Source organism: Clytia hemisphaerica, unplaced genomic scaffold (genome assembly GCF_902728285.1).
Source record: "Clytia hemisphaerica strain Z4C2 unplaced genomic scaffold, Clytia hemisphaerica genome assembly, whole genome shotgun sequence".
NCBI classification, from domain to species: Eukaryota; Metazoa; Cnidaria; class Hydrozoa; order Leptothecata; family Clytiidae; genus Clytia; species Clytia hemisphaerica.
Window position 1 is genome coordinate 141530 of NW_027103349.1, and position 22387 is coordinate 163916.

Here is a 22387-nt window from a genome sequence, read left to right on the forward strand (position 1 = left end):
TCGCCATTTTTTTAGTATTTTTGTCCATTTTCCTAAGAAATTGGCTGTTTTCGAGTCCGCGAAGCCTTAAAATGTTCTTAAGTTGTTCTTAACATTTTGGCCATCGAAGCCTTATGCTCTTATATAGTTCTTATAAAAGACAAGACGTGTATGTTTTTTATAAGCATAACGTTTATAAGTATACTTGAGAGCTGGATTTGGGAAAGAAATAAAAAATAGCATTTCATTAGATTGGTCATTGGTCATGGTTTGTGTACTTAGGAAGGTTTGCTTTTCAATTTTCAATGAACAAAGTTTTTTCAGATATTAGCATATCACAGCATAATTTGAGCTTGATTTCAAAATGTAGCTTAAACATAACTGAGCCTGTTTTCCAGAAATATGCGAATAAAAGTGTTATTTTGTTAAACATTTTAAACCGTCCAGTTAGATATGTACTACATAGTACTTGAGTTGAGGTATTCGTAGTTCCAAAAAAGGGATAATGAATCGCACGCAATATAAAAGATATTTGAGGCGTAAAAACTGTACTTGTCTGTATTTTAGACAAAGTATTAGCGTTTTAGGCATTATTTTCAGTTGATTTTGGTTCATTTGCGAAATTAATCTTACAAAAATGAATCTGATTAAAGTAGAATAAAGAAAAACCAACCGTATTTTCCAGAATTACAATAGCCCCGGTTTCCATCTCGTATCTGTCCGAAAAATGATCATCTGGACCGTGGGTTTCGGACACCAGCTGAACGTTTTCTTCTTGAAGAGCCACCGTCGCATTCAAATGCACAATCTCCAACCCCATTGTTTTTGGCCAAGCAAATCAGTACAGAACAATGAATGTAAATAATTCCGCTCGTATTCCGGAACCGAAAAGCGTCAAAAGATACTTCTAGCTCCTTCGCCTTTTTGAGACTGACCATCGAATGTTCTTTAGTGATACATCTATAGTAGAAAGTTCAAAATCCTAATGGTATAAAGAAGTTAGAAAATAATAAATTTCGCATGGGAAGTTACAGAGCCAAGTAAGGATTCGGCTCCTATAGCTTCGACGTATCTAGAGATCTTATTGGTAACCATTATACAATGGGCCTCGAAATCCATATTTGGTAGAAAGCAGGATAGGAGGTAGATTTATGTTTATATTGTACCTAAAAACACCACAAGCATCACAAAGCAGATCGGCCGATGGTGTGAAGTTGTCGCTACCTTAAGGGAACTAATTTTAACGGGAACTAAAGTCTATTCACGATAAGTGTGCACTCTTTTTTTTCTTTACCTAATAACTTTTGAAGGAATTCTTCAATCTTCATAAATTTGGTATCGTTGGAGAGATATTTGTGAGTGACAATTTAAAAAAAAAGTCTTTTAAAAAATTCTAAAAATGAAGATGAAAATGACGAAGAAAAAAATGAAGATCTTGTAGAAAAGTGCTATACTTCATTTTCACTGTAGAGATTCTTTGATCTTAGGAGGTCATCACTCATTCATTCGCAGAATTGAATTTCGCTGATTTGTCAAAAACCGCGAAGTTGAATTCCGCAAAAATTTGTTCCGCGAAAATTTCTTCTCTTGAGGTAATAAAGTTAGCAAAACCATTACCTGTCTTTCACTAAGAACTCTTTCATTGGGTGGTTTCTGTTTTGACTTGGAGTAGCAAAACAATTTTGAGGATAGATTGACAAAGATGAAGTTGAAAATAATTCAATCTTCATGTTAATTCTGTCATTAAGTGTCTTCACCACAGGGTATGAGAGCGGTGTACTGTATTTATTCGTTTCGTAAAGCTTCATTTCCATTTTGAATTTGTCATTAGAGGCTGAAATGTAATAAAATATTTTTTTGTACTGTTCAAAGGTTCAAATATAAAGAAATAAAATTAATTAAGAAAATATATAGAAATCTATATCAAAGTTGTATCAAGGCAGGTGAAAAGCCGATAACTCTCAATAGATAGAATAGAATTTTTCACCGTCAAGTCGTCACCATAGATTTTAGTAAATTCAAGGGTAGATAGAGTGCTTTGTCTGAAAAGAATGCCGTGCGATATTCACTTTTTTAGTTGGAAAAACTTAAAGCACACCATCTAGCTCTTTGGGCTTTACAGAAATCTGTGGTCGTCAACTAATAGTTATAGTTAATTGCTTAATTAAGACGCAATGGTGTGGTGGTCATCGCTCTGGGAGGTTCGAGTTCGATTCACACTATAGCACTACGGGTTCACTTGGCAAGTGGATACACCTTCACCCGGGTCAGCCCATACCATGTGAGGGGAATTGGGTACCACTACTCTGATACAAGAGTGTGGGTGATATCCCGTCATGAGCTATTCTCTCCCGCGTAGTTCGAGTGACATCACTATGCATTATGGTATCTGTGCCTATTTGAAAAAGAAGAAATTCCTTCTTCGGAAGGAGTAGGACCCTTTCCCCGTTTAGGAAGTCTCATATCATATCATAATATCTTTGTACTAACAGATTCTTGATGAAATTGTGTCTTTCATCGTAATATTCAGAACACTTGTGCTGATGTTAACATTATTGGGGATTTTGCACTCGACAACATAACTGCCATATTCCCATTCATCCTCCAAATGTGCCTTTGATATTTTTTTGCCTTTCTGTCTTATCGTTACTCTATTGCGGAAAATGATGACGTCATCTTCTATGTGAGAAGTTGTACCACATTTCGTGTAACCTATATGAAAGGAAGAATTGTAACTTTTAGTAGGGGGCCAAGCCTTGGGTACTACTCTCTGACTAAAAGACACAAAGAAATACAGCCGCCTGAAGCTCAAAAACATACCGGTACGTCAGTACGAACAAAAGACCAGATCTGACGTCAAATCGCAGTAGCTGGCAGTTACTTGGTGTTAAATCGCCTGTATTCCTTTGTGTGTTTTAGTCAGAGAGTTGTTGTAATTCAAGTTTTTGCTCAGAATTTCATGCTCTATCAGATGGTACCAATTGTTTTCGTTTATTTTGACTTTTGAAAATAAGCTATTTCTCTACCCCTTATTTTCCCTTGCAGTTTTGCCTATGGCGTCACTATTTTGGTCATAAAAAGTTTTCCCGAGCCTAATCCGCGTCCTCCCTCTCAAAAATATCTTGTAATATAATGTTCTCTGGAATAGACTAAAAATGGCTAGGTCGTAGAAAAGATGTCACGGAACCCAAGGCTTGGCCCCCTACTATTTATAGAGCCGTAAAGTTGATGTCCATCGACTTTGTTATGCGTCGACTTCACTTACAACACCTACTTCTCACAGACCCACTGGAAACCCTTCCCACTGGAAAAACTGGCTAAAATATCGATCCCGGTGGAAAATTTTCCTTAAATTTTTAACCCAATTGAAAATAATCAAATGAACCAATCCTTACTGCAAAATATTTACTATTTTTCTTATCCCCATTGAATTTTCTGACTTAAAAATAAAAGAATTGAAATCCCCAACCATAAAAAATATGATAATATCAATCCCCATCGAGTTTCACTCCGTTATATTTATTCCCCCCGGCTGAAAAAAACTTACCAGGTCTGTGAGAAGGGGGAGTGATACATAAGTCACTATTCCGTCAAGAATAAAGAGATAAGTCTATTTATCCGATAGTCGGAGTTTTGTGCCGTTTCAGGCAGTCTTCATTCAGATAGACTTGCTATTCGATGAGATATCTCACTTTACTGAAAATTGGCGTGAACGCCCCGTTAAACGCTGAGTTTGAAATAAGAATGTAGTCAACTCTCATTATAATAATTCTCTATTAACCCTTTAAGTACCACGGTCATTTTTTTGAAGTTTTTTAAAGAAAGTCACTAGTTCAAACTTTAAAGGCTTTATGTCTCCGGATCAAGAAGGAGTTAGAAGCTCTTTTATAGTTCGTTGGATATAACAGAGTCTCTTCATTCTTTCGTCCCACTGCGTGGACCTGCCTGAATGATAGAAGAGTGCCCAGTAGTAAAACTTCAATTTAATTCGCAAGAGGACAGAATTAAGTAAAGCAAGGCCAATTTTGGAGGTTCTTGAATCATTTGTTGACCAAAAATGGTCAAAAAATTGTCAAATTTTTAAAAAAGTGGAACTTTGTCAAGTTTTTGCATTTTTTTGACTTTTTGGCTTAAAATCTCGCTGGAAAAGACTCACTTTTGATTTTTTTTGCTTGACTATGAAACCCAATCCAATTCTTACGAGTTAGACCAAAAATGTTCTACAGCCTTCAAGGCCGTAAAAATTCTTCTAAAATACTCAATAATGTATGATTACGGATATACATTTATTCTTATTAAAAAAAAACCTGTTTAGAGCAAACTTTCTCATATAAAAATTAAAAGAGTACCTGTTTTCAAAGTTAGTGATCCTCCATTATCCAGGGTTTTATTACACGAAATATCTTGCCACGAGATGTCATAATCATCATCTTCTTTTGGAATTGGTAAATATTTCTTGGTCAGATTCAAAGTCATTGTGTCTTTACCACAGCTACTGGTGAAGCTATCAGAATCTAAAGAATGATTGGTAAAACTCTTAGTTTATTTTCGGTATTTTAGCGCCTTGAAATCTTTGGTTCTTTCAAACAGATCCAATCGAGCCCTAACAAACCGGAAAGTCGGAAGAATATTTTTTTGGGGAGGGGCTACTACTTAGGTTAGCGAATCGACGGGTATGTCTGAGCCAAAGTTCGGAAATCCACACTTAAGGGGTCTGGCCATAGTGAATTTTTCATAATTGCCGTGTTTAAAATGTCTTTTCTGACTGATGTAACTAACAAAACTATGGCATGTTATACATTTTCTGTTAGATAAACTATTCTTGAATCTGAAAATTTAAAAATTGCATTGAAAAAATTTGATGAAGAAGAAAATGAAGACTTTTACGAGGAAGAGTATTTCAACTTTGAAGAGCTTAGTTTCGGCGAAGAAAAAACATTTTGAAAAGAATTTCGCAGTAGATGGTGTATCTTTTACCGAACAATAAAAATTTTTGCGGAAAATTTTTGTAAATGCTTCTTTGTCTCGAAATCTTCAAAATATTGGTTTTTCATCAATTTTTCATCTGGATTTTGCTTAAAAAAACAGTCATAACTTTTGACACATCTTTTTAGAAAAATTTTCCGCAAAATTTGAAATAGTTCAATTCTTTGCGGACAGTGTAAAGAAATTTTGAAACAAAAAAGTTAATTACCCATTAAAACTAAGCACTTTTTGTAAAAGAGGGTGATGCAACATATCATTAACATCTTTTTAAAGTTCATAACGTCATTTTTGCAATTAAATTCTTAATTACTCTTAAGGGATTCGATTAAAAAGCAATTTATAAAGGCAATTCTTTGTTGAAAGTGTTAAGGAACCTGAAATATAACTTTTGTGTTCAAAAACCAAAATCTATTTTTGGACTATAGTCAGAGCCCTTAAGAGAAACTGAATTTTGAGAATGTTGTCCAATTTTTTACGTCTTTACAAGACAAATAGATTATTTTACTAAAATGTTAGACGGAATTATAAAATTTTGACAAAGCTACGACAATATAAGACGCTTTAGGGAATCAATTTTTTGTATTTAGTCCTCTAATGGACTTTTAAGAGTGTAAAAAAGGGATCTTTATGGGTCGCATCTACTTGACACCCATTTTACCTAAGTGGAAATACCTGGAAATTACATTCCCATCAGAAAGCTATACTAAACTCTCACCCCGCTTGAGAAACTTACCATAAACTTACTAGCTAAAAAATCTCTGCTAGATATTAGAGCTGGAAACAATCTTAAGGGTAGGTCCTTCGAGGCCCTTGAAATGCATAAGGGTGTACTTTTGATAGAGTGCACTACACGTTTTTTTTTAAGAAACTAGTTTTACCAAGCAGCCTCAATGTTTCTTAAGAAATCGGCCTTAAATGTTTCTTACATGTTTCTAAACCTTTTGACGTAATCAGCCTCATGGAAGGCTGGATTGGAAAGTTAAAAAGAAACTGAATTAAAAAATGTTATTTTCTCATTCTCAGGCTCGGCATGTTTCTTAGATGTTTCTTAGTTTTTAGGCACTCTAAGCCTCATGTTTCTTAAAAGTGTGTTTCTTAAAAAAAACGTGTACAAGGGTCTTCTTTTAGCTGGATACACTGTAAGAGTGTATTTGGGGACTGCTGGATTGATGTTTTACTGACAGTAAAAATCTGATGTATCTTTATAGTTTTGACTCGCACCGATTTTGATTTGTTTCGCACAAGGTATCGATGTATCGACATCTCAGACTCATTTTCAGCTGGCTTCAGCAAAATATGATATGTAACCAACTACAATGTAATACCCTGAGTATCAGAGGTTAAGTGTTCAAAGAATATATTAACCTCTGAAGACCAATAATAGAAATTTTATCGCGCATGTGTCAATCTAATCACTGTAAAAAAAATCAAAGATGAAGAGCAAATATTACCAAATTAATGTCTAACAGACTGTATCAGTATGCAGTTTACTATTTACGAATTCCCCAGAAACCTCCAAGTGTAATTGAAATGAGTTTCTTTCGAAAGAAATCTTTTACATGATCCCCAAATGTATAACAGTAATTACTAAACTTTTAATTATGGAAATGTCACTATAATTGAATCGAAATAATAGACAGACTTTATGTTATGATTCTCTATCACTGACTCTTTTTACAAAGCATTGATGACTTTTTTAAGTTGTGTTTTCAACGACGGGAATAAAAATATCAACTTTGAACTTCATCCAAGATCTCGGATGGTCGTCATGGTTACTTTTGTCTTTGTTGATTGCGCGCTGAGCGTCAATATATGATTTTGACCTGTGCTATTCACGGTAACAGTGTAAGGGTCGGAAACATTCAGTAAAATACACTGTAAGGGTACCTTTTCACTGCTCAAGGGCTGCACTGTAAGGGTCTGATTTTGAAAGCCATATTTTTTAGGGGAACATGCCGTCGTTTAGAAATCAAGTGACCCCCCCAGGATTAAAAACAAGATCATTTTGGGCATTCATCAAGTCTCTTTTATTTTATCCTCACTGGCTCAAATTCTTTTATTGGTTCACCGAGACAGGGGTGAGTTACTTTTGAGTTCGCTGTAAAAAAATAATCAATCAACAGACAAAATATCTGGCACAGAGATCACCAAGAATATTTATGTTAATAGTGCTAAGTAGGGTAGGTTGGGGTAATTTGTCAAATGAACTTGGGTTGGAATAAGAAAGGACCCGCGAGGTAAATCTTCTCACTTCTCAGGGCAATCGACCATATGTGTGGCTCAACAGTGGCTTACAGTGCAGTGAAAATTTAGCAAATTTAGAAAATTTTTATTTTTCGGTGAAAAATTGACCAGTTCTTTGAAAATTCCTTCTCACCACTTCCTCTCATTTCGACCCTTACAGTCAACTTTGGAAATCCTGAAAAACTCATTTTTGAGGTCTGGAAAACCTCCTGATAAGCAGATAGATTTAACTAGGAACACAGTCAGGAATCTAAGAGTATTTGTAGATAAAACATACCTTTTATTGTCTCTTTGTCTTTTTCCTTGAAGCTAAGATAAACAAAATTCCAAGTTTTTCTGGTAACTATGTGACCTACAATATTATCTTGAGTTTTGACAGTTGTATTCTGGAACCTTATAAAATACTCAGTCATATTTTCAAATGGAGCATCATTCAAGAATATAACGGTGAAATGTCCAGTGTCGATGGAGCATTCATATTCTGGAGGACATGGTGATGTTGGGATTTCCAATATGGTTGTATTTTCATTGTTAACGATCTCGATTTTTGAATTATTCTGGAATTCTCGTATTCTTTTCTGAAAATTAACATTTGGAGATTTCTTTTATTATCACTGGTACATATGTACTCATTCGTAAAAATGAAAGCTGGGTATGTGCAGACGTAAGTGTCGGTTTTTTCACATTTCAAAGTCTCTCCAAGGGATGCAAAAAACAGAAAGTCTTAAATTAGTCTCCTCTAAGAAAAGTGAAAAGTCAAGAAAGTAAGACAATTTTGTCGAAATTATTGAAGAATTCTTTTGAAAATCAAAGAAATTTTTATGATAATATCTCTCTAAGGTCACCTCTTTAGCAATTTTGTTTCTCTAAGGGTCATCTTTTCTGCAAAAATTAGTCTCACTAAGGGTCGGTTTTCGGAGGTCCCGTCCGCACATACCCGTCATCCGCCAACCCTAGAACCCCCGCTCCCCTGGAAAAAAAACCCTCATAAAAATCGAAAAAAGTCTGTATTTAATGTTTGTCTCAATATAATTGGCATTTGAAGCAGCTCTTGCGTAGAAGATTACAACCTCTCCAACCTTTTAAGGACACCGTAATTTCATATGCAATGATTCTATGTGAAAGATAATTGTACATCTGAAATCTACAGGTTTAAAAGTACCTATGTACTAAAAACGAATTTTCTAGCATACTCTCTACTTTAGCCTAAGTAATTCCAAGAAATGAAATTGTGACGGAATACTGTCGGATTTTTTATACCAATTTTCTAATACAAGCAATAACGAAGCTAGATATCCAGTCGTTTATGTCCATACATTAACGTAATAAATATGCAATAGTTATCACACGGTACCGTGCAATGAAGTAGAAGCCGAAGGCTAGAAGTCAATCTCTTTGGTAGGATTTGAAGCAAACAAATCCTACCAAAGTTGCGCGGCCTTGAGCGGCTCGCCTGGTTTTTACAAATGACAGATTGAAACTAAAATTTACCGCTAAATTTCGAAAAAAATATCAATCGTAAACAAAGGAATTGCTAGATTCAATCTGTCGTCAAAAATACGGCACATTTTTTAAGGCTTCACTTTTTCTTGCCTGAGAAAAGGTTAGAGATTCTACTCTAGCCCTTCGGGCTTTAAACTCTATGGTACCGTGTTAGGTATAGGATATATATTTCGAGTTCAAATGTTTTGTCATTTTTTGTCAGCTTTTTACAAAGGAGAGGAAAATATAGAAAAATGAACATAATGAAAGACTTTCGAATGAGAAACATCACTTACATCACTATAGAATTTGAAAATAATCTTGAAATCAGAGGAACTTGTCAAATTTGAGCCGGGTGCAGGATAAACCATGTCTAGAAAATTAATTGAAAATGTGCTTTTCCAGAAAAGAAATTGAATATTGGGGGAGGGGGTGGAGGATATAACATTTTTTGGAAATTTACCCCCCGGACATTGTGACTTCTAATTCCCCGGACAAGCATTAGTTGACCCCATGGACAATAAGAATTACCCTCAAACAGAGCAGAATTACCCTCAAACAGAGCAGAATTACCCTAAACAGAGAAATGTTTTCACAGTTATGACGATCAAGGTTTAACTTCAGTGAAAATGATAGTTATAGCACTTTTCTACAAGATCTTCATTTTTTTCTTCTTCACTTTTATCTTCATTTTTAGAAATTTTTTAAATATTTTTTTATTTTAAATTGTTCCACTCACTAATATCTTTCCAATGATACCAAATTTATATAGATTGAAGCATTCCTTCAAAAGTTATAGGTAAAGAAAAAAGAGTGCAAAATTATCGTGAATGACTTTAATACCTGTCATTATTGGTATTTGATAATACATCGGGTTATCTAGAAAAAAAAGGTTGTATATAGATACAAAACGTTATGAAAAATATGAGCAATCTGATTGACTAAAATCGCGTTCATAAATGCTGTATTTCATATTGTACCGTAAAAATATAAGACCGCTTTCAAAAAGGGGGTCTGGTAAGCGAGAGATCATATTTTGTACTTTCTTATATATATATTATACTAGCAAAACGAACACAGAGAGTTGAATTTGCGTTCAAAAGGAATGATCTTAGCCCTACAGTAATTTTTGTTAAGAGTGACCTCTCATCTGAGACAAATTTCTTTCAATTGCTAACAAATGTGTCAAGGGAGTGATTTACAGTCTACTTAGAGTGACATCCGTGCCTTGTCTTACACGTTTTTTATAAGAACAATTTTATAAGAATACGAGTCTGAAATTTGGCCAAAACCTAAGAAAAAATTAAGACATTATTAATATTGACATTTAAGCCTGAAAAACTCCTATAAATTTAAGAGCATCCCAGCCAGAATCATATGACTTATTGGTTTTTCCTATAAAAAGCGTATATCTGAAGATACTGCTCTTCATATGTTATTAAATAATGTACACGTTTAGCAACATAACTGTTCGAATACTTTGAGTAGAGTAATATTTTTAATCTATGAAGAGCGCTTAATAACTACTTGTGATATAAAAGGGAATTTCCCAGAAAAGGGAATTTCCTTAGATTCATTTAACTCTCCAGGGATAAGAAAAAGGCAAACTGACATTTCAAAATGGGTAATCAGATCAAAATAACTCCGGCGAAGTCTTTTTGATGATGATAAAACAATAGACCGTAAGATAAGAATGCTATCGTTAAGCGGAACTAAAATACTGAAAAACGCGCGCAAAATTATGAGATGTTTGCCCAACTTCCTTATGCGTGAAGCTATGAATGCCATCCTCGGGAGCTTTAGGCTCCCTGCGGTGGCAATAATTGGAGCTAATTTATTAGCTTAGGTTAATTATCGAACCTGCTTCTCCCGCACACAGATTCCCTTGCTTAGCATCCCGCTTTAACGGGTCAATATTTCCCGCCGATACTTTTCCGCCATGTTTCTTCTCAATGATCGGCTGACGGCAATTATCTCTGAAACTACGGCCAATATAGATCCTATAAAATAGACTCCACTTGCATTCTCCACCTCTGCCAAATAGCTCAAAAATAATTTTACACCATGTCGATATGAAATTGAATAAAAAATTAAGTCATCTTGCTATGGATCAACAAATACATCTGTTGTGGTTTTAAAAATCGAAAAAACAAAATACAGAAAATACTGACAGCAACACAATATGATCTGCCATTTTCTATTCGACAAAATCATAACAAACCTTCGGCACCGGTATATTTCTTTTATCTTCAATATCAACAAGACGATCAAAATGGCTGCTCTTGTAACTTGCAAAGTTACAATTATCTCAAGTTCCAGCCAATGTTATCAACTGCATCAAACGTGGTGAGTTTGTAAACTTGGATTCTTTACCTCCTCAAAATGTTAGGTGAGCTACCAACACCTACAGTTGCCCATTTTATTTTATGGGGATAGTATTTTCGGGGTCAGCAATAACCTGACCAAAGGCAAAGCAGAACTACTCAAGGTACTAAGAAATTAAGATTTTCTTACTTGCTCCCTAGCTCTCTCGGGTCCTTGTCATTCAACCGATACAGTTTTTTAAGCTCATTCGGCACGGCTGCGCAATTTTTGACAATATACATTTTCTCAGACTGGTATATACTACGATAAAGCCCTTCTCAGTCAGTCCCTTCCTTGCTTGCCTACACAACTCGCTACAAGTTACATTGGGTTCAACCGAGTGTTATATTTCAATCTGTATGTAAAGAACTTTAACTTTAAATGTTTTGTGGCACCAGAGCAACATACTTTGCACATCCCCTTTCTATCACGACGGAGGAGGCCAATCTTGAGAGGGCCTTTGTAAAAAAGGGGGACACCTAGTAGATTTAGCTGGGAAACTAGGGGGTCAATTAACAAGGAGAATAATGTCTTTGATCAACTTAATCATATACAAATATGTTCAGTCTGTTTTTAAGTATAAATATGTATATACAACCCAAACACGTGTATCATGTTAAACACTAGTTATATTGTCAAGTATATTGCAAGATTGTGAGCTCGTTGGCTTGCGACTAATCATTTGTACTTTCATCACTTAAGTAGTGCCTAGAGTGAATTACCTTAAAACAGATTTTCTAAAATTCATTGCAAAGGGAGGTAGGTATATAGGGAAATACAGGCAGTTTAACCTTGCAGCAACCACTTCTCTCAAGGAGTCAAGCTCCTAGAACAAATAAGGCACATGTCTCAAAATGGGATACATATAAAAAAGGGGATCCCAAATTTTGGGGGTCTTTGTAGGGGTTATTAAGATTTTCTTATAAACTGGAGGGGATGGGGGGAATATATAGAGGTTCAATAAGAAAGGGGGGGTCGGCAATTTTGGTCAACTTGATCATATATACAGCCTCTTTTAAGTGAAATATGAACCCTCGAATACATAGTAAAGAATAAAAATGCAAGTTATATTTTTATATTGTGAAATTATTGGCTTGTAGTTGTATACATTTTGCTATGTAGTGCATAGAGCTAGTCCCCTTCTAAACAGACTACTTACAAACAGGCGTTTTGTCTTTCCAATACTGTTAAATCTCAGTTACTCAGTAAATGTACCAAGCACGATAAACTCCTTTTTTTTTTTTTTTCTTCTCCTAATAGGCTCTCATCTCTTTGCTTGCAGGGCTATCAACTTTTAGAATTTTTTTGATTGTCGCCAATTTTACTTCTGTAGCTAAGCTCCTCCATCATGGTCATAGCTCTCATCTTATTTCTCAAAAGGTTTTAGAATATCTTACCATGGGGCGTACCTTCCTCTGCCCTTATAATGGGGAATCCCTTAAGCTGAGCCCTATTGTGTCCTCACTTTCCTAGCTTTGTCTACTGACATGTCTTTTTGGGATTTGGTTCCTTTTTTCAGGGACAAGAACCTATCAGTTACTCCCCTTCAAGTTTTCATCCTGTTTTCTTAGCCAATTGCAAGCTACCCTTCAAGTCTATCAAGTGTATATTTTCTAGAGTTTCTAACAAACATGCGGGGTCAGTTTTCTCACTTATTGGGTTCAATATCTTCAACTCTTTTCAAGCCAACAATTTTAAGATAACTCTTGACGGCTCAGGTCCCATACCACAATTCAACACCTTCACATTATTCTGGATTTTCACCTGTTCACAAGGCAATGTTTCAATCTGCCTCTAGTACCATTCTTCGGATCACATGTTTTTTTTTTGTTTTTTTTTTCTGAAACCACGTTTAAGTATATAGAATCTCAGTTTTTGGTACCTAAAGGCTCTATTGTTTAAGAACAATAGTATGTCAAGCATAAGAATGTGAAGGGCAGACAAAATATTTAGATAGGGAGGGAAATTATGTACTTTAAGTATCAAGTACACATGCCTGTTCCCTGGCAGTTTTATCCAACCTCTCACCTTCAGTATGTTTCCTCCAACACAAACTTTACAATGATATGCCTGTCAGAATCAAGCAACACCTTAACCATTCAAACAATTAGATAACATGCCCTTTCCTATCAATTATGCCCAGTAGTTGCTATGAGACATTATTCCAACCAATTTACTGCAATCCAGTTCTCTCATTTCATCCAATGGCAATTTTAACACGGCCCCCAACTAGTAACCCTTTGAGTTAACCTTCCCCGGCCAACATAACCAACATCGATACTCACGTTTTTTTGTTGTTTTTTTTTGTTTTTTTTTAATTGGTCGAGCCTTGGCGCTTTTGGACAGGTATTCGGGTGCTCTTGAGTCATTGATCAGCTTACTAAGACCCTGACCCAGCGAACATTATTTACAATTTCTGGATGGTCAGACACTAACAAACACAATTTCAGTTCCACATTTACCTCTTCTATTGGGACCAACATGAAGGGTGAAGTTGTATTACCAGCAACTGTGTTAAGTTTTTCGTTTTATCTATGGTGTATGCTATGTTGCTATTTTTGGATTTGGGGTGGCTTTGGGGGTGTTGGCTTACCTTCGGTAACCTTAGGGCCTCCTTACATTCCTAGTGTCATTGTCCTGGCTGCTCAGCCCATACAGTGCACAGGATATCATGGCTCACTTGTTTGATTAGAATTAAGGTACACAGCACATCCCCAATGTTACCCCAAAGCAATCCATTGATTTTCATGTTATTTCATTCAATAAATTTCGACTTCATTCAATTATCTTGTCTCCATTTATTTTCACTCAGATCCATTCTAGGCAAAACAGGATCTTCATTTCGAACAATAGACTAAGCAAATTTTCAATACTACTCATGATACTTTTACTGTATTTATTTCGAACCGTTTTATCAATCGTTGCCCACAGGTCAGATAATTAATTGGAGCTAATTTATTAGCTTAGGTTAATTATCGAACCTGCTTCTCCCGCACACAGATTCCCTTGCTTAGCATCCCGCTTTAACGGGTCAATATTTCCCGCCGATACTTTTCCGCCATGTTTCTTCTCAATGATCGGCTGACGGCAATTATCTCTGAAACTACGGCCAATATAGATCCTATAAAATAGACTCCACTTGCATTCTCCACCTCTGCCAAATAGCTCAAAAATAATTTTACCGCCCACCCACCCAACGTATGTCCTTTCTTGGTTTGCTCCTTTTTTTTCTTTTCTCTTTCAGGTGTACACGACGGGTCGATGTCATCAACCAATCGCCACCCAGCGCCTCGGTCCTAGAGTTTTTCCTGATGGCAGGTTTTTTAGCCCAAGGACTGACCATTTGGGATGTGCTGTGCAAATTTTAGCCGGTGGTTTCATTTCTGAATCTACCCTTTTCAACAATCCTAATTATGTGGTCTCTTACACTGCTTGGCCACGGTCCACAGTGCTCACATATACAATTTTTACACTGCCTGGCCACGGTCCAGTGCTTACAGATACTATTACACTGCTTGACCACGGTTCACAGTGCTTACAGATACAATTACACTGCCTGGCCACGGTCCACAGTGCTTACATATACAATTTTTACACTGCCTGGCCACGGTCCACAGTGCTTACAGATACTATTACACTGCTTGACCACGGTTCACAGTGCTTACAGTTACAATTTATTTATTTTTTACACTGCCTGGCCACGGTCCACAGTGCTTACAGATACTATTACACTGCTTGACCACGGTTCACAGTGCTTACAGATACAGATACAATTACACTGCCTGGCCACGGTCCACAGTGCTTACATATACAATTTTTACACTGCCTGGCCACGGTCCACAGTGCTTACAAATACTATTTACACTGCTTGACCACGGTTCACAGTGCTTACAGTTACATTTTTTTTTTTTTTTTTTTTTTTTACACTGCCTGGCCACGGTCCACAGTAATTTTTTTTTTTTTTCTCTTTGTTAGTCTCACCTCCTTTAGGGGTGTTGGCTTACCTTCGGTAACCTTAGGGCCTCCTTACATTCCTAGTGTCATTGTCCTGGTTGCTCAGCCCATACAGTGCACAGGATATCATGGCTCACTTGTTTGATTAGAATTAAGGTACACAGCACATCCCCAATGTTACCCCAAAGCAATCCATTGATTTTCATGTTATTTCATTCAATAAATTTCGACTTCATTCAATTATCTTGTCTCCATTTATTTTCACTCAGATCCATTCTAGGCAAAACAGGATCTTCATTTCGAACAATAGACTAAGCAAATTTTCAATACTACTCATGATACTTTTACTGTATTTATTTCGAACCGTTTTATCAATCGTTGCCCACAGGTCAGATAATTAATAATCAACAAAAAAATGATAACCGTCCGTATATTCGAAGTAGTGCGCTTTTTATGAAAATTATAGTTTGGATACAAATAAATTAAAACTTACCGAAACAAGGAACATAAACGGATGTTAAATTAGCAATGTCGGGGCATCCCTCTTTAATTAAAAGGTCAATTTTATCTAAACACTTCTTTGATGCACAATAGTCTTCTTCGATCTTTACAAAATGGAAAGCAAGAAATTGTGGTAACTTTTCCCTTGGTGAACCACTAATATCAATGTCAACAGCACCATCGTTTCTGGCAGGAGAAATTGCTTTGTCAAAGTAAGATGTCAGTCGTTCATTGGTGCTGCCATTTGACAAGAGTTTTATGCTGTGAAGTACTGCGTCAATAAATATGTCAAGGGTTTGTGCTATAATGATAAATCAAAGATATTACTCAAACGCTCATAAGTACAACGTCCCTTTTTTCTACAGTATATGGCCCCCAAAACGTTTACCTCAATTAAAATCTTTTTAGTGAATTCAGGTAATATAGGGAACGCTAAATTTTATTTTGGCCCAGCGCCCAGCGCAATGGGCCTTTAAAAAACAACTGGTTGAAAAAATTTGACTTTGTCGGGGCCTATACGCGCAATTATTAATCGAGGATTCCAGGCTAAAATCGAAAATAAATTTGTATTGGAAAAGTGTCAATTTTTGTGACACCTTACTTTCAGAAATGTCATCATGCTCAAGGTGTGAAAATTTTTAGGTGTCAAATTTTATTTCATTTTGAAGCTAAATAAAAGTTAGGGATTTACAGAAAATTTCATGGCAAAAGCTTTATAATCGCACGCTGGGTTATTTTTTCTTATTTGGCACACCCTCAAAGAGAGCAATTAATCGTTAATCGAATCCTGTAGAGAGCAATTAATCGTTAATCAATGTTTACAAAATCGATTTTAATGTTTTTTCTTACATTTTTTTTGCATCGAACGTTTTAATTGCATTCGAAATTTATTTTGTGAGAAAGAAAATCAATAAACAACAATAAAAGAGAGACAAAAAGAGAAGAGAAAAGTATACAACTCTCAGTGTGATTTGTGTAATTTACTTTCCTAACTGGGAAAAAGTAGTGAAAGCCATTGTGCGATTAGCTCGTAATCACATAATAACTCGTACAATTCGAAAATTGCATTCGTGATTTTTTTATTTCAAATTTTCCTCGTCCTTTCGGACTCGGAACCTTAATAACAAAAAATTTACTCGTGCAATTATATTCGAATTGCACTCGTTATCATGTGATTACATATACTTATTTCACGAGCTATTACCAATAATTTGACCTCCGAACAGAAACAGCCCCCCCTAGGCCATATAGGGTTAAAATAAAGGTTTTTGCATGATTTTTATTCAATCAAAGTTGAGTCAGATTTTTCTAATGGCCCCCAAAACGGAGGTTTAGTTTTTTCGAAATATCTTGATCAAAAAGCATAGCACCGACATTGCTTTCACCGACATCGTGGATTAAATTAAAATTGCTAAAAAACCATCACTTGAACATGGCCTGACTGAGTGCAAAATTCCGTGCAAAATACTAGTAGCTTCTAATGTTTATTTTTTCGTGAAATACTTCGAATTTGCTGAAAAACTTTGAATTAACGAATTAACGAGTTCGTATGTTGGTATATGTTTATATTTCCCAGATATACCCAGTTTTTAGGGGTTAATTTCAAATCTTGTTCGACTTTTGACGGTTTTAGTCCAAGTCCTTTTCTTTCGAAATTAATTTTTGAAAAAAAATTAAAGAAGAAAATTAGCGAAATTAGAGAAATGTGTAAGGGTTGAATTTAAAGCTTTCCCAGGTTTCAAAGAACAAATATGGCTCATTAAAGCAAAACCTCCATTTTGGGGGCCATATACTGTAAGGTTCTTTTTTCCCAAAGTTGACTAGTTTATGTGTAATTGTCATCGTTCTTTTGATAAGAACATCGAAAATTCCAAAAAAAATATCTAAACTGAATAATTGATATTATTATATACCTGTAGGCAAAAACAGCCATTGAATAATTCCTGATATACCATGGCTATTATACCACGGTAGAATTTTTTTTTCAAATTTTGCATTCAAAGTTAGATTTTTTGTCGTTTTTGTTGTTATATCAAAGAAATTCATTAAAATATATCTATTGTCAATTTCATGAACACATTTTATGACTCAAAGTCATTAAAAAATTAAAAAATAAAAACATTCGAACGTTCGATTATATCCTATAAGGGAGTGTTTTATGTGAAACGTTTAACAATAATTGACATTTATAATGTTTCGTTTTTGCCTCTAGGTATATAATAAAACATATATTCAATAGGTTTTCGTTGGTTATTGGATTTATTAACCCTCGGTGATGTATATTCAACTCGGCTTCGCCTCGTTGACCCGGGGGGGGGGGGGGGGGGGTAGGGACTAGGACAAAATGGGTTACGGGGATGCTCCGCTGGTCAGGGTACCTTTTTTAACCTCCACGAGTCCCAGGTAGGTTCGCAAAAACACCAAAATATAAAAATTAGTCCCTCGTAGGGTGCCTATTTTTTAGATAATTTGGGGAAAAAGTAGAAAATTTGAGAACATTTTGGAATTTCAGTCCCATTCAGGGTCACTTTTTTCGCAAATTTCGAGTCCCACGTAGGGTCCATTTTTCGAAACTCAGCGGAGCACCCCCGTCGGTCGACAAGGGTAGTACCCCCGGGCCCGGGGGCTCGTTGAATATTACATCACCTCGGGTTAATAAATCTCAATAACAAACTTTTACCCAATGAATATCTGCTTATAAAATCATAATGCTCTATTCAATCAATAGATATTCGATTCCCAAGATGATTGAATAGGTTTTTGAAATATTAAGTATACAAATCATTAAATTTGGCATAAATTAAATTATAGATTTTACTTAGTATAAAAATTTGTCCGCTTATTTTTTAGGGACACACTGTGAAGAAGATTAAAAATATACCGGGTTTTTTCTCTGTTGATGATGATGATGATGATGATGATGATGAGTTAGTAAACATATAGGATACAGCAAATATGGAAGCGCCAATTGGAAGTTCATTATATGAGAGTTCAATGTACTCAGCTGCCTCGTCACCTTCTTCATAAATACGTTTGTCTTGGAGTGGTATTTTTGGACATAACTTTTTAGCATCGTCTTTAAAATACATGCAATTGTCTACATTCGCAGCAGCAAGTATATGTTCTAAAAGTGGAGAAAAAAGAAAAGATTTTTGTGAACAATTCGTCATATGAAGAATTCCGAAATACCGAAGGAATTTTGACTGATTTCGCGGATAATTTCACAGCGAAAATGCATCCAGTGAAATGTGAGTAGTGTATATGTAATATCATGATTCAAGTCGACTAATATAATTATATACATAATACGTGTAGCAAGTTCTCGACGGATTCTCAAGCTCGGTTATAATAAAACTATTACATGTTAGTAGCAGACCCGACTGACAATTGTTATGTAGCAGGTCGAAACATGGAGTTTCTGCTGGAAAGATGCAGTTTGTTTTCAAGTTAAATCTTTAAAATAAAACAAACTGTGTGGGTTGCTTTACTTCCAAATAACCTACCAATAGTTTTGGAACACTCCATAACAAAGGTAGATGGCTCTTCTTGTGGATTAACTTTCTGGTTACCCCATATAAACACGATGTGACATGTATGGAAGTGAAGAGACATGATTTGATCTCATTGTTGCATGGCAAATGAGATAGCAAATGACTTTTCTTGTATTGCTTGGCTCTACATATATACATCTAACACCTCCAGAATGTTGAAAAAAGCATTTTACGAGATAAGTTTCGATTATACTGTGATTTTCATGGAAGTTTTTAATCGACAGATTTGACTTGGCGTCAGTTTTGTTTGGTTGATAAATCTTTAGCTACACCATGACCGTGGGATGATTTTCAATAAACTTTTGTTGTTATACAATGACTTTTTATGTCTGGCTTGGTTATGACAGAACAGTATTTGATCTTATGTATGTCCACGTGAAATGATTCTTGTGGTGGTCAGTCACAACACAAGTTTGTGTATGATGTATGACAGAAAAATTCCATTTTTGTAACCCTCATTAACCGCAACATTGCAAATGCCCTGTCAATACCCCGTCACACTTTGCTCTGTGGTGGCAACCGAAATCAAGGACCTCGAGCACCCCTTCTCCCTCTCATTCTACACAGAAACAAAGATGAGTACATCAGATCTACCATTAATGAATATTGGTCCATCATAGAAGAGGATGAGGAATTGTCATATGCTATCCCACGACCGACCACGGTATACAAAAATAACACCACCATCGGAACCTTACTCACACCCACAGACACCAAAAACTAGCTTTTCTATCACAAAACACCCTCATCAAGCAAGAACTTTTAAACATTTGGAGATACTTGTTCAATTTCTTAATTATAACTCAATTTCTTAATTATAACCCCATTTCAAAACGTTTTATACTAGCTTTGTATCATCACCATTTTCAATCATTTTATCATTTTATCCAACTTATATTGGAGTTAAGTATATACCCACAACTTATGACTATAATTTCAAAGAAGCTACAATGATTCCAGATCAATTTTGTCAATAGATATCCTTTTTTCGTATGCTTACCCTTCCCATTCTTTTTCCCAATTTCTTATTTTCCCAATTTCTAACTCAAGATTCACCATATTTGTTTTTCCAACGTGCTCACTGCCATTCACCACTTCCTCTCTTTTTTCACCATTGGAGAGATAATTGCTTTCTGAAACTACTCTCTCAATCTTTCTTTTCAATTCATTAGTTCAATTCAGCTTCGATGGCCTTTTGCTAGCACTCCCACCTCGGGCCGCAATGACCCGGGTTCGACCCCCAGAGGATGCTATTTTTCTATCTCAAAATTTTAAATTAAAAAAAAAACTCTATCTCCCTCCTTCTTTCCCTATCTCTCACCACTCCTTTTACCTCAAGACCTCTCTTCCCACTCCACTTTCTAATTTGCCTCTGTCTAAACTGGTACTATTTTTTACATTGGCTAGTATCTACCTCCGTCACACCCGTTTGACCCGCCCATCACATTTCCGCCACACATGCCCCTCTCACCCGATTGGTTAGAATCTCTGAACAGGAACCAATCGAAATGTAGTCTCCATGGTTACATCAAGTTGTTTACAACAGCGCCAAATTTCAAAAAAAAGAAAAAATTTCTTTTCGCTCTTTGCATCCTGCACTCAAGACTACTGTCAAGATCACGCAATCTTCACCTCAATGTAAGAATATTTCTATGTTTATTTACCCACCATCTAATTTTCCCCACTGCTTTCAAAATACCTATTTCTTTCAACATCTCTTTTTCTTTTTCTCAATCTTCTCACTCTCCTCGGGAGGCTTATGTGCCCTAGATTTAAAAAACAATTTGGATTCTTTAATAAATTCTTTCAGGTCTTTGATTTCCCTGATATTTTTCGGGAGTTCGTTAAAAATTTGAGCTTGGTCCTGAAATGTCTTAGATAAGCCAAAATCAATTTTAATACCATCATCCTGTGAGCGAAGCTTCCGAGGCTGAGTTACTTTCACCAAAGAAAGATATGAAGGCCATTTTTTATCATTAAGGGCCTTGTAAACAAGTTTGGAAACATTAAAATCAATAAGCTCTTTTATTGGTAACCATTGCAGATCGACAACGTCTTTCAGTGTGGCATATCGGTTTAGGACATATCCTGCAGCAATGTTCTGTATACGTTGCAGACGATTTAATAAGTAATCGGGGATCTGTCCGAATACGACTATGGAGTACGCTATTTTCGATAGCACTATAGCTTCAGCGAGTGATTTCCGAACTTTAAATGGCGTGAAACGTTGGAAATTACGAAGAGCTCGAATGGTACCATGACTGGATTTTATAATTTGGTTGATATGGTCGGACCAGGATAGACTTTTATCAAAATGAAGACCAAGAAGCTTGACGACATCTTTTTGTTCAATTGATTTTTTTGAACAAGAATAAGATACGAGTAGTCACTACATAATTTGTGATATGACGCTAGACGTTTGGTTGAAAAGATGATGTATTGCAGTTTATCAGCATTGAACAAGAGATTATGATCAGCTGACCAGGTGGAAAGTGATTGATTCGATATCAGTCTCGATTTCCCGGATGCATTGAAGTATATCACGAATTTTTGAGTGACGATAAAGCGTTGTGTCATCAGCATATTGGATACTGAGAGAGGAGATTTGGTCAGATAATTCGGTAACATATAGGTTAAATAAAACTGGACCCAAAATACTGCCTTGAGGGACACCAAAGTGAATGGGTTGAACGGGTGATTTTTTATCGTTCACTTGCACAAATTGATGACGGTTTGTGAGATAGCTTATAATGATTTGCAATGACATGGAACTAAAGTTCAACTTTTTAAGTTTATCAATGAGGGTAAAATGGTCGATCGTATCGAATGCCTTGGAGTAGTCGATAAGAATTGATAGTGTAATTTCACTTTTATTCATAGCTTTGATTATATCATCACGTAGTTTTAAGAGTAGCGTTGTTGTGGTGTGCCCTTTCCGAAATTCAGAATGATTTGGACGGTAAAGTGAATTCCTTTCAATGAAATCGCATAATTGTGTTAAAATAACACGTTCGTAGACTTTCGATAAAACCGGTAGGATCGATATTGGTCTGTAGTCTTTTAATTTCGTTGGATGGTCAATTTTTGGGACTGGGCTGACTCGAGCAATCTTCCACTTATCTGGGAATAAATGTTTATCAATTGAATTGTTAATAATGTTAATAAACCAGCTGCGCTGGAAGGTCGCCTAAATGGAATAGCTTTTTAAAGAGCTTAAAAGTTTGAAAAAAGTTAAAGTTAAAGGGTTTGAGTTTGAAGACGGTCACTTAATCATATCATGTTTAACTTATATCAATGGATGTTTCTTGTTTGTACAATAAAAAATT

General features: G+C 35.8%; 1 protein-coding gene and 1 long non-coding RNA gene across 3 annotated transcripts; one reads left to right on the forward strand and one right to left on the reverse strand.

Moving 5' to 3' along the window:
* Positions 1-652: 652 nt before the first annotated feature.
* On the reverse strand, positions 653-19395 carry LOC136820036 (uncharacterized). 2 transcript variants are annotated; one of them, XM_067076275.1, is made up of 10 exons: positions 19014-19393; positions 18392-18634; positions 15503-15811; positions 9535-9570; positions 8988-9064; positions 7487-7787; positions 4329-4493; positions 2470-2691; positions 1597-1813; positions 653-939 (listed from the first exon to the last, which is right to left on the reverse strand). In XM_067076275.1, exons 1-10 carry the CDS (start codon positions 19120-19122, stop codon positions 711-713), a joined length of 1908 nt encoding a protein of 635 aa, XP_066932376.1. In that variant the 5' UTR covers positions 19123-19393; the 3' UTR covers positions 653-710. The 2 variants fall into 2 exon arrangements, with proteins under 2 accessions (XP_066932376.1, XP_066932382.1); XM_067076281.1 differs by having other exon boundaries at positions 873-961; positions 19014-19395.
* On the forward strand, positions 10994-15249 carry LOC136820028 (uncharacterized). Its single transcript, XR_010848516.1, has 2 exons — positions 10994-11037; positions 14300-15249. It is a non-coding gene; the product is annotated as an uncharacterized lncRNA (long non-coding RNA).
* Positions 19396-22387: the final 2992 nt, after the last annotated feature.

Excerpts from the sequence above, each read along its gene's own strand:
- LOC136820036 (XM_067076275.1), bottom strand. The coding sequence starts at position 19,122 with ATGTCTCTTCACTTCCATACATGTCACATCGTGTTTATATGGGGTAAC. Across the intron at positions 2,692-4,328 it reads ATCACTAACTTTGAAAACAG|GTTACACGAAATGTGGTACA; the intron begins GTACTCTTTTAA and ends CCTTTCATATAG. Across the intron at positions 1,814-2,469 it reads CACAATTTCATCAAGAATCT|CCTCTAATGACAAATTCAAA; the intron begins GTTAGTACAAAG and ends ATTACATTTCAG.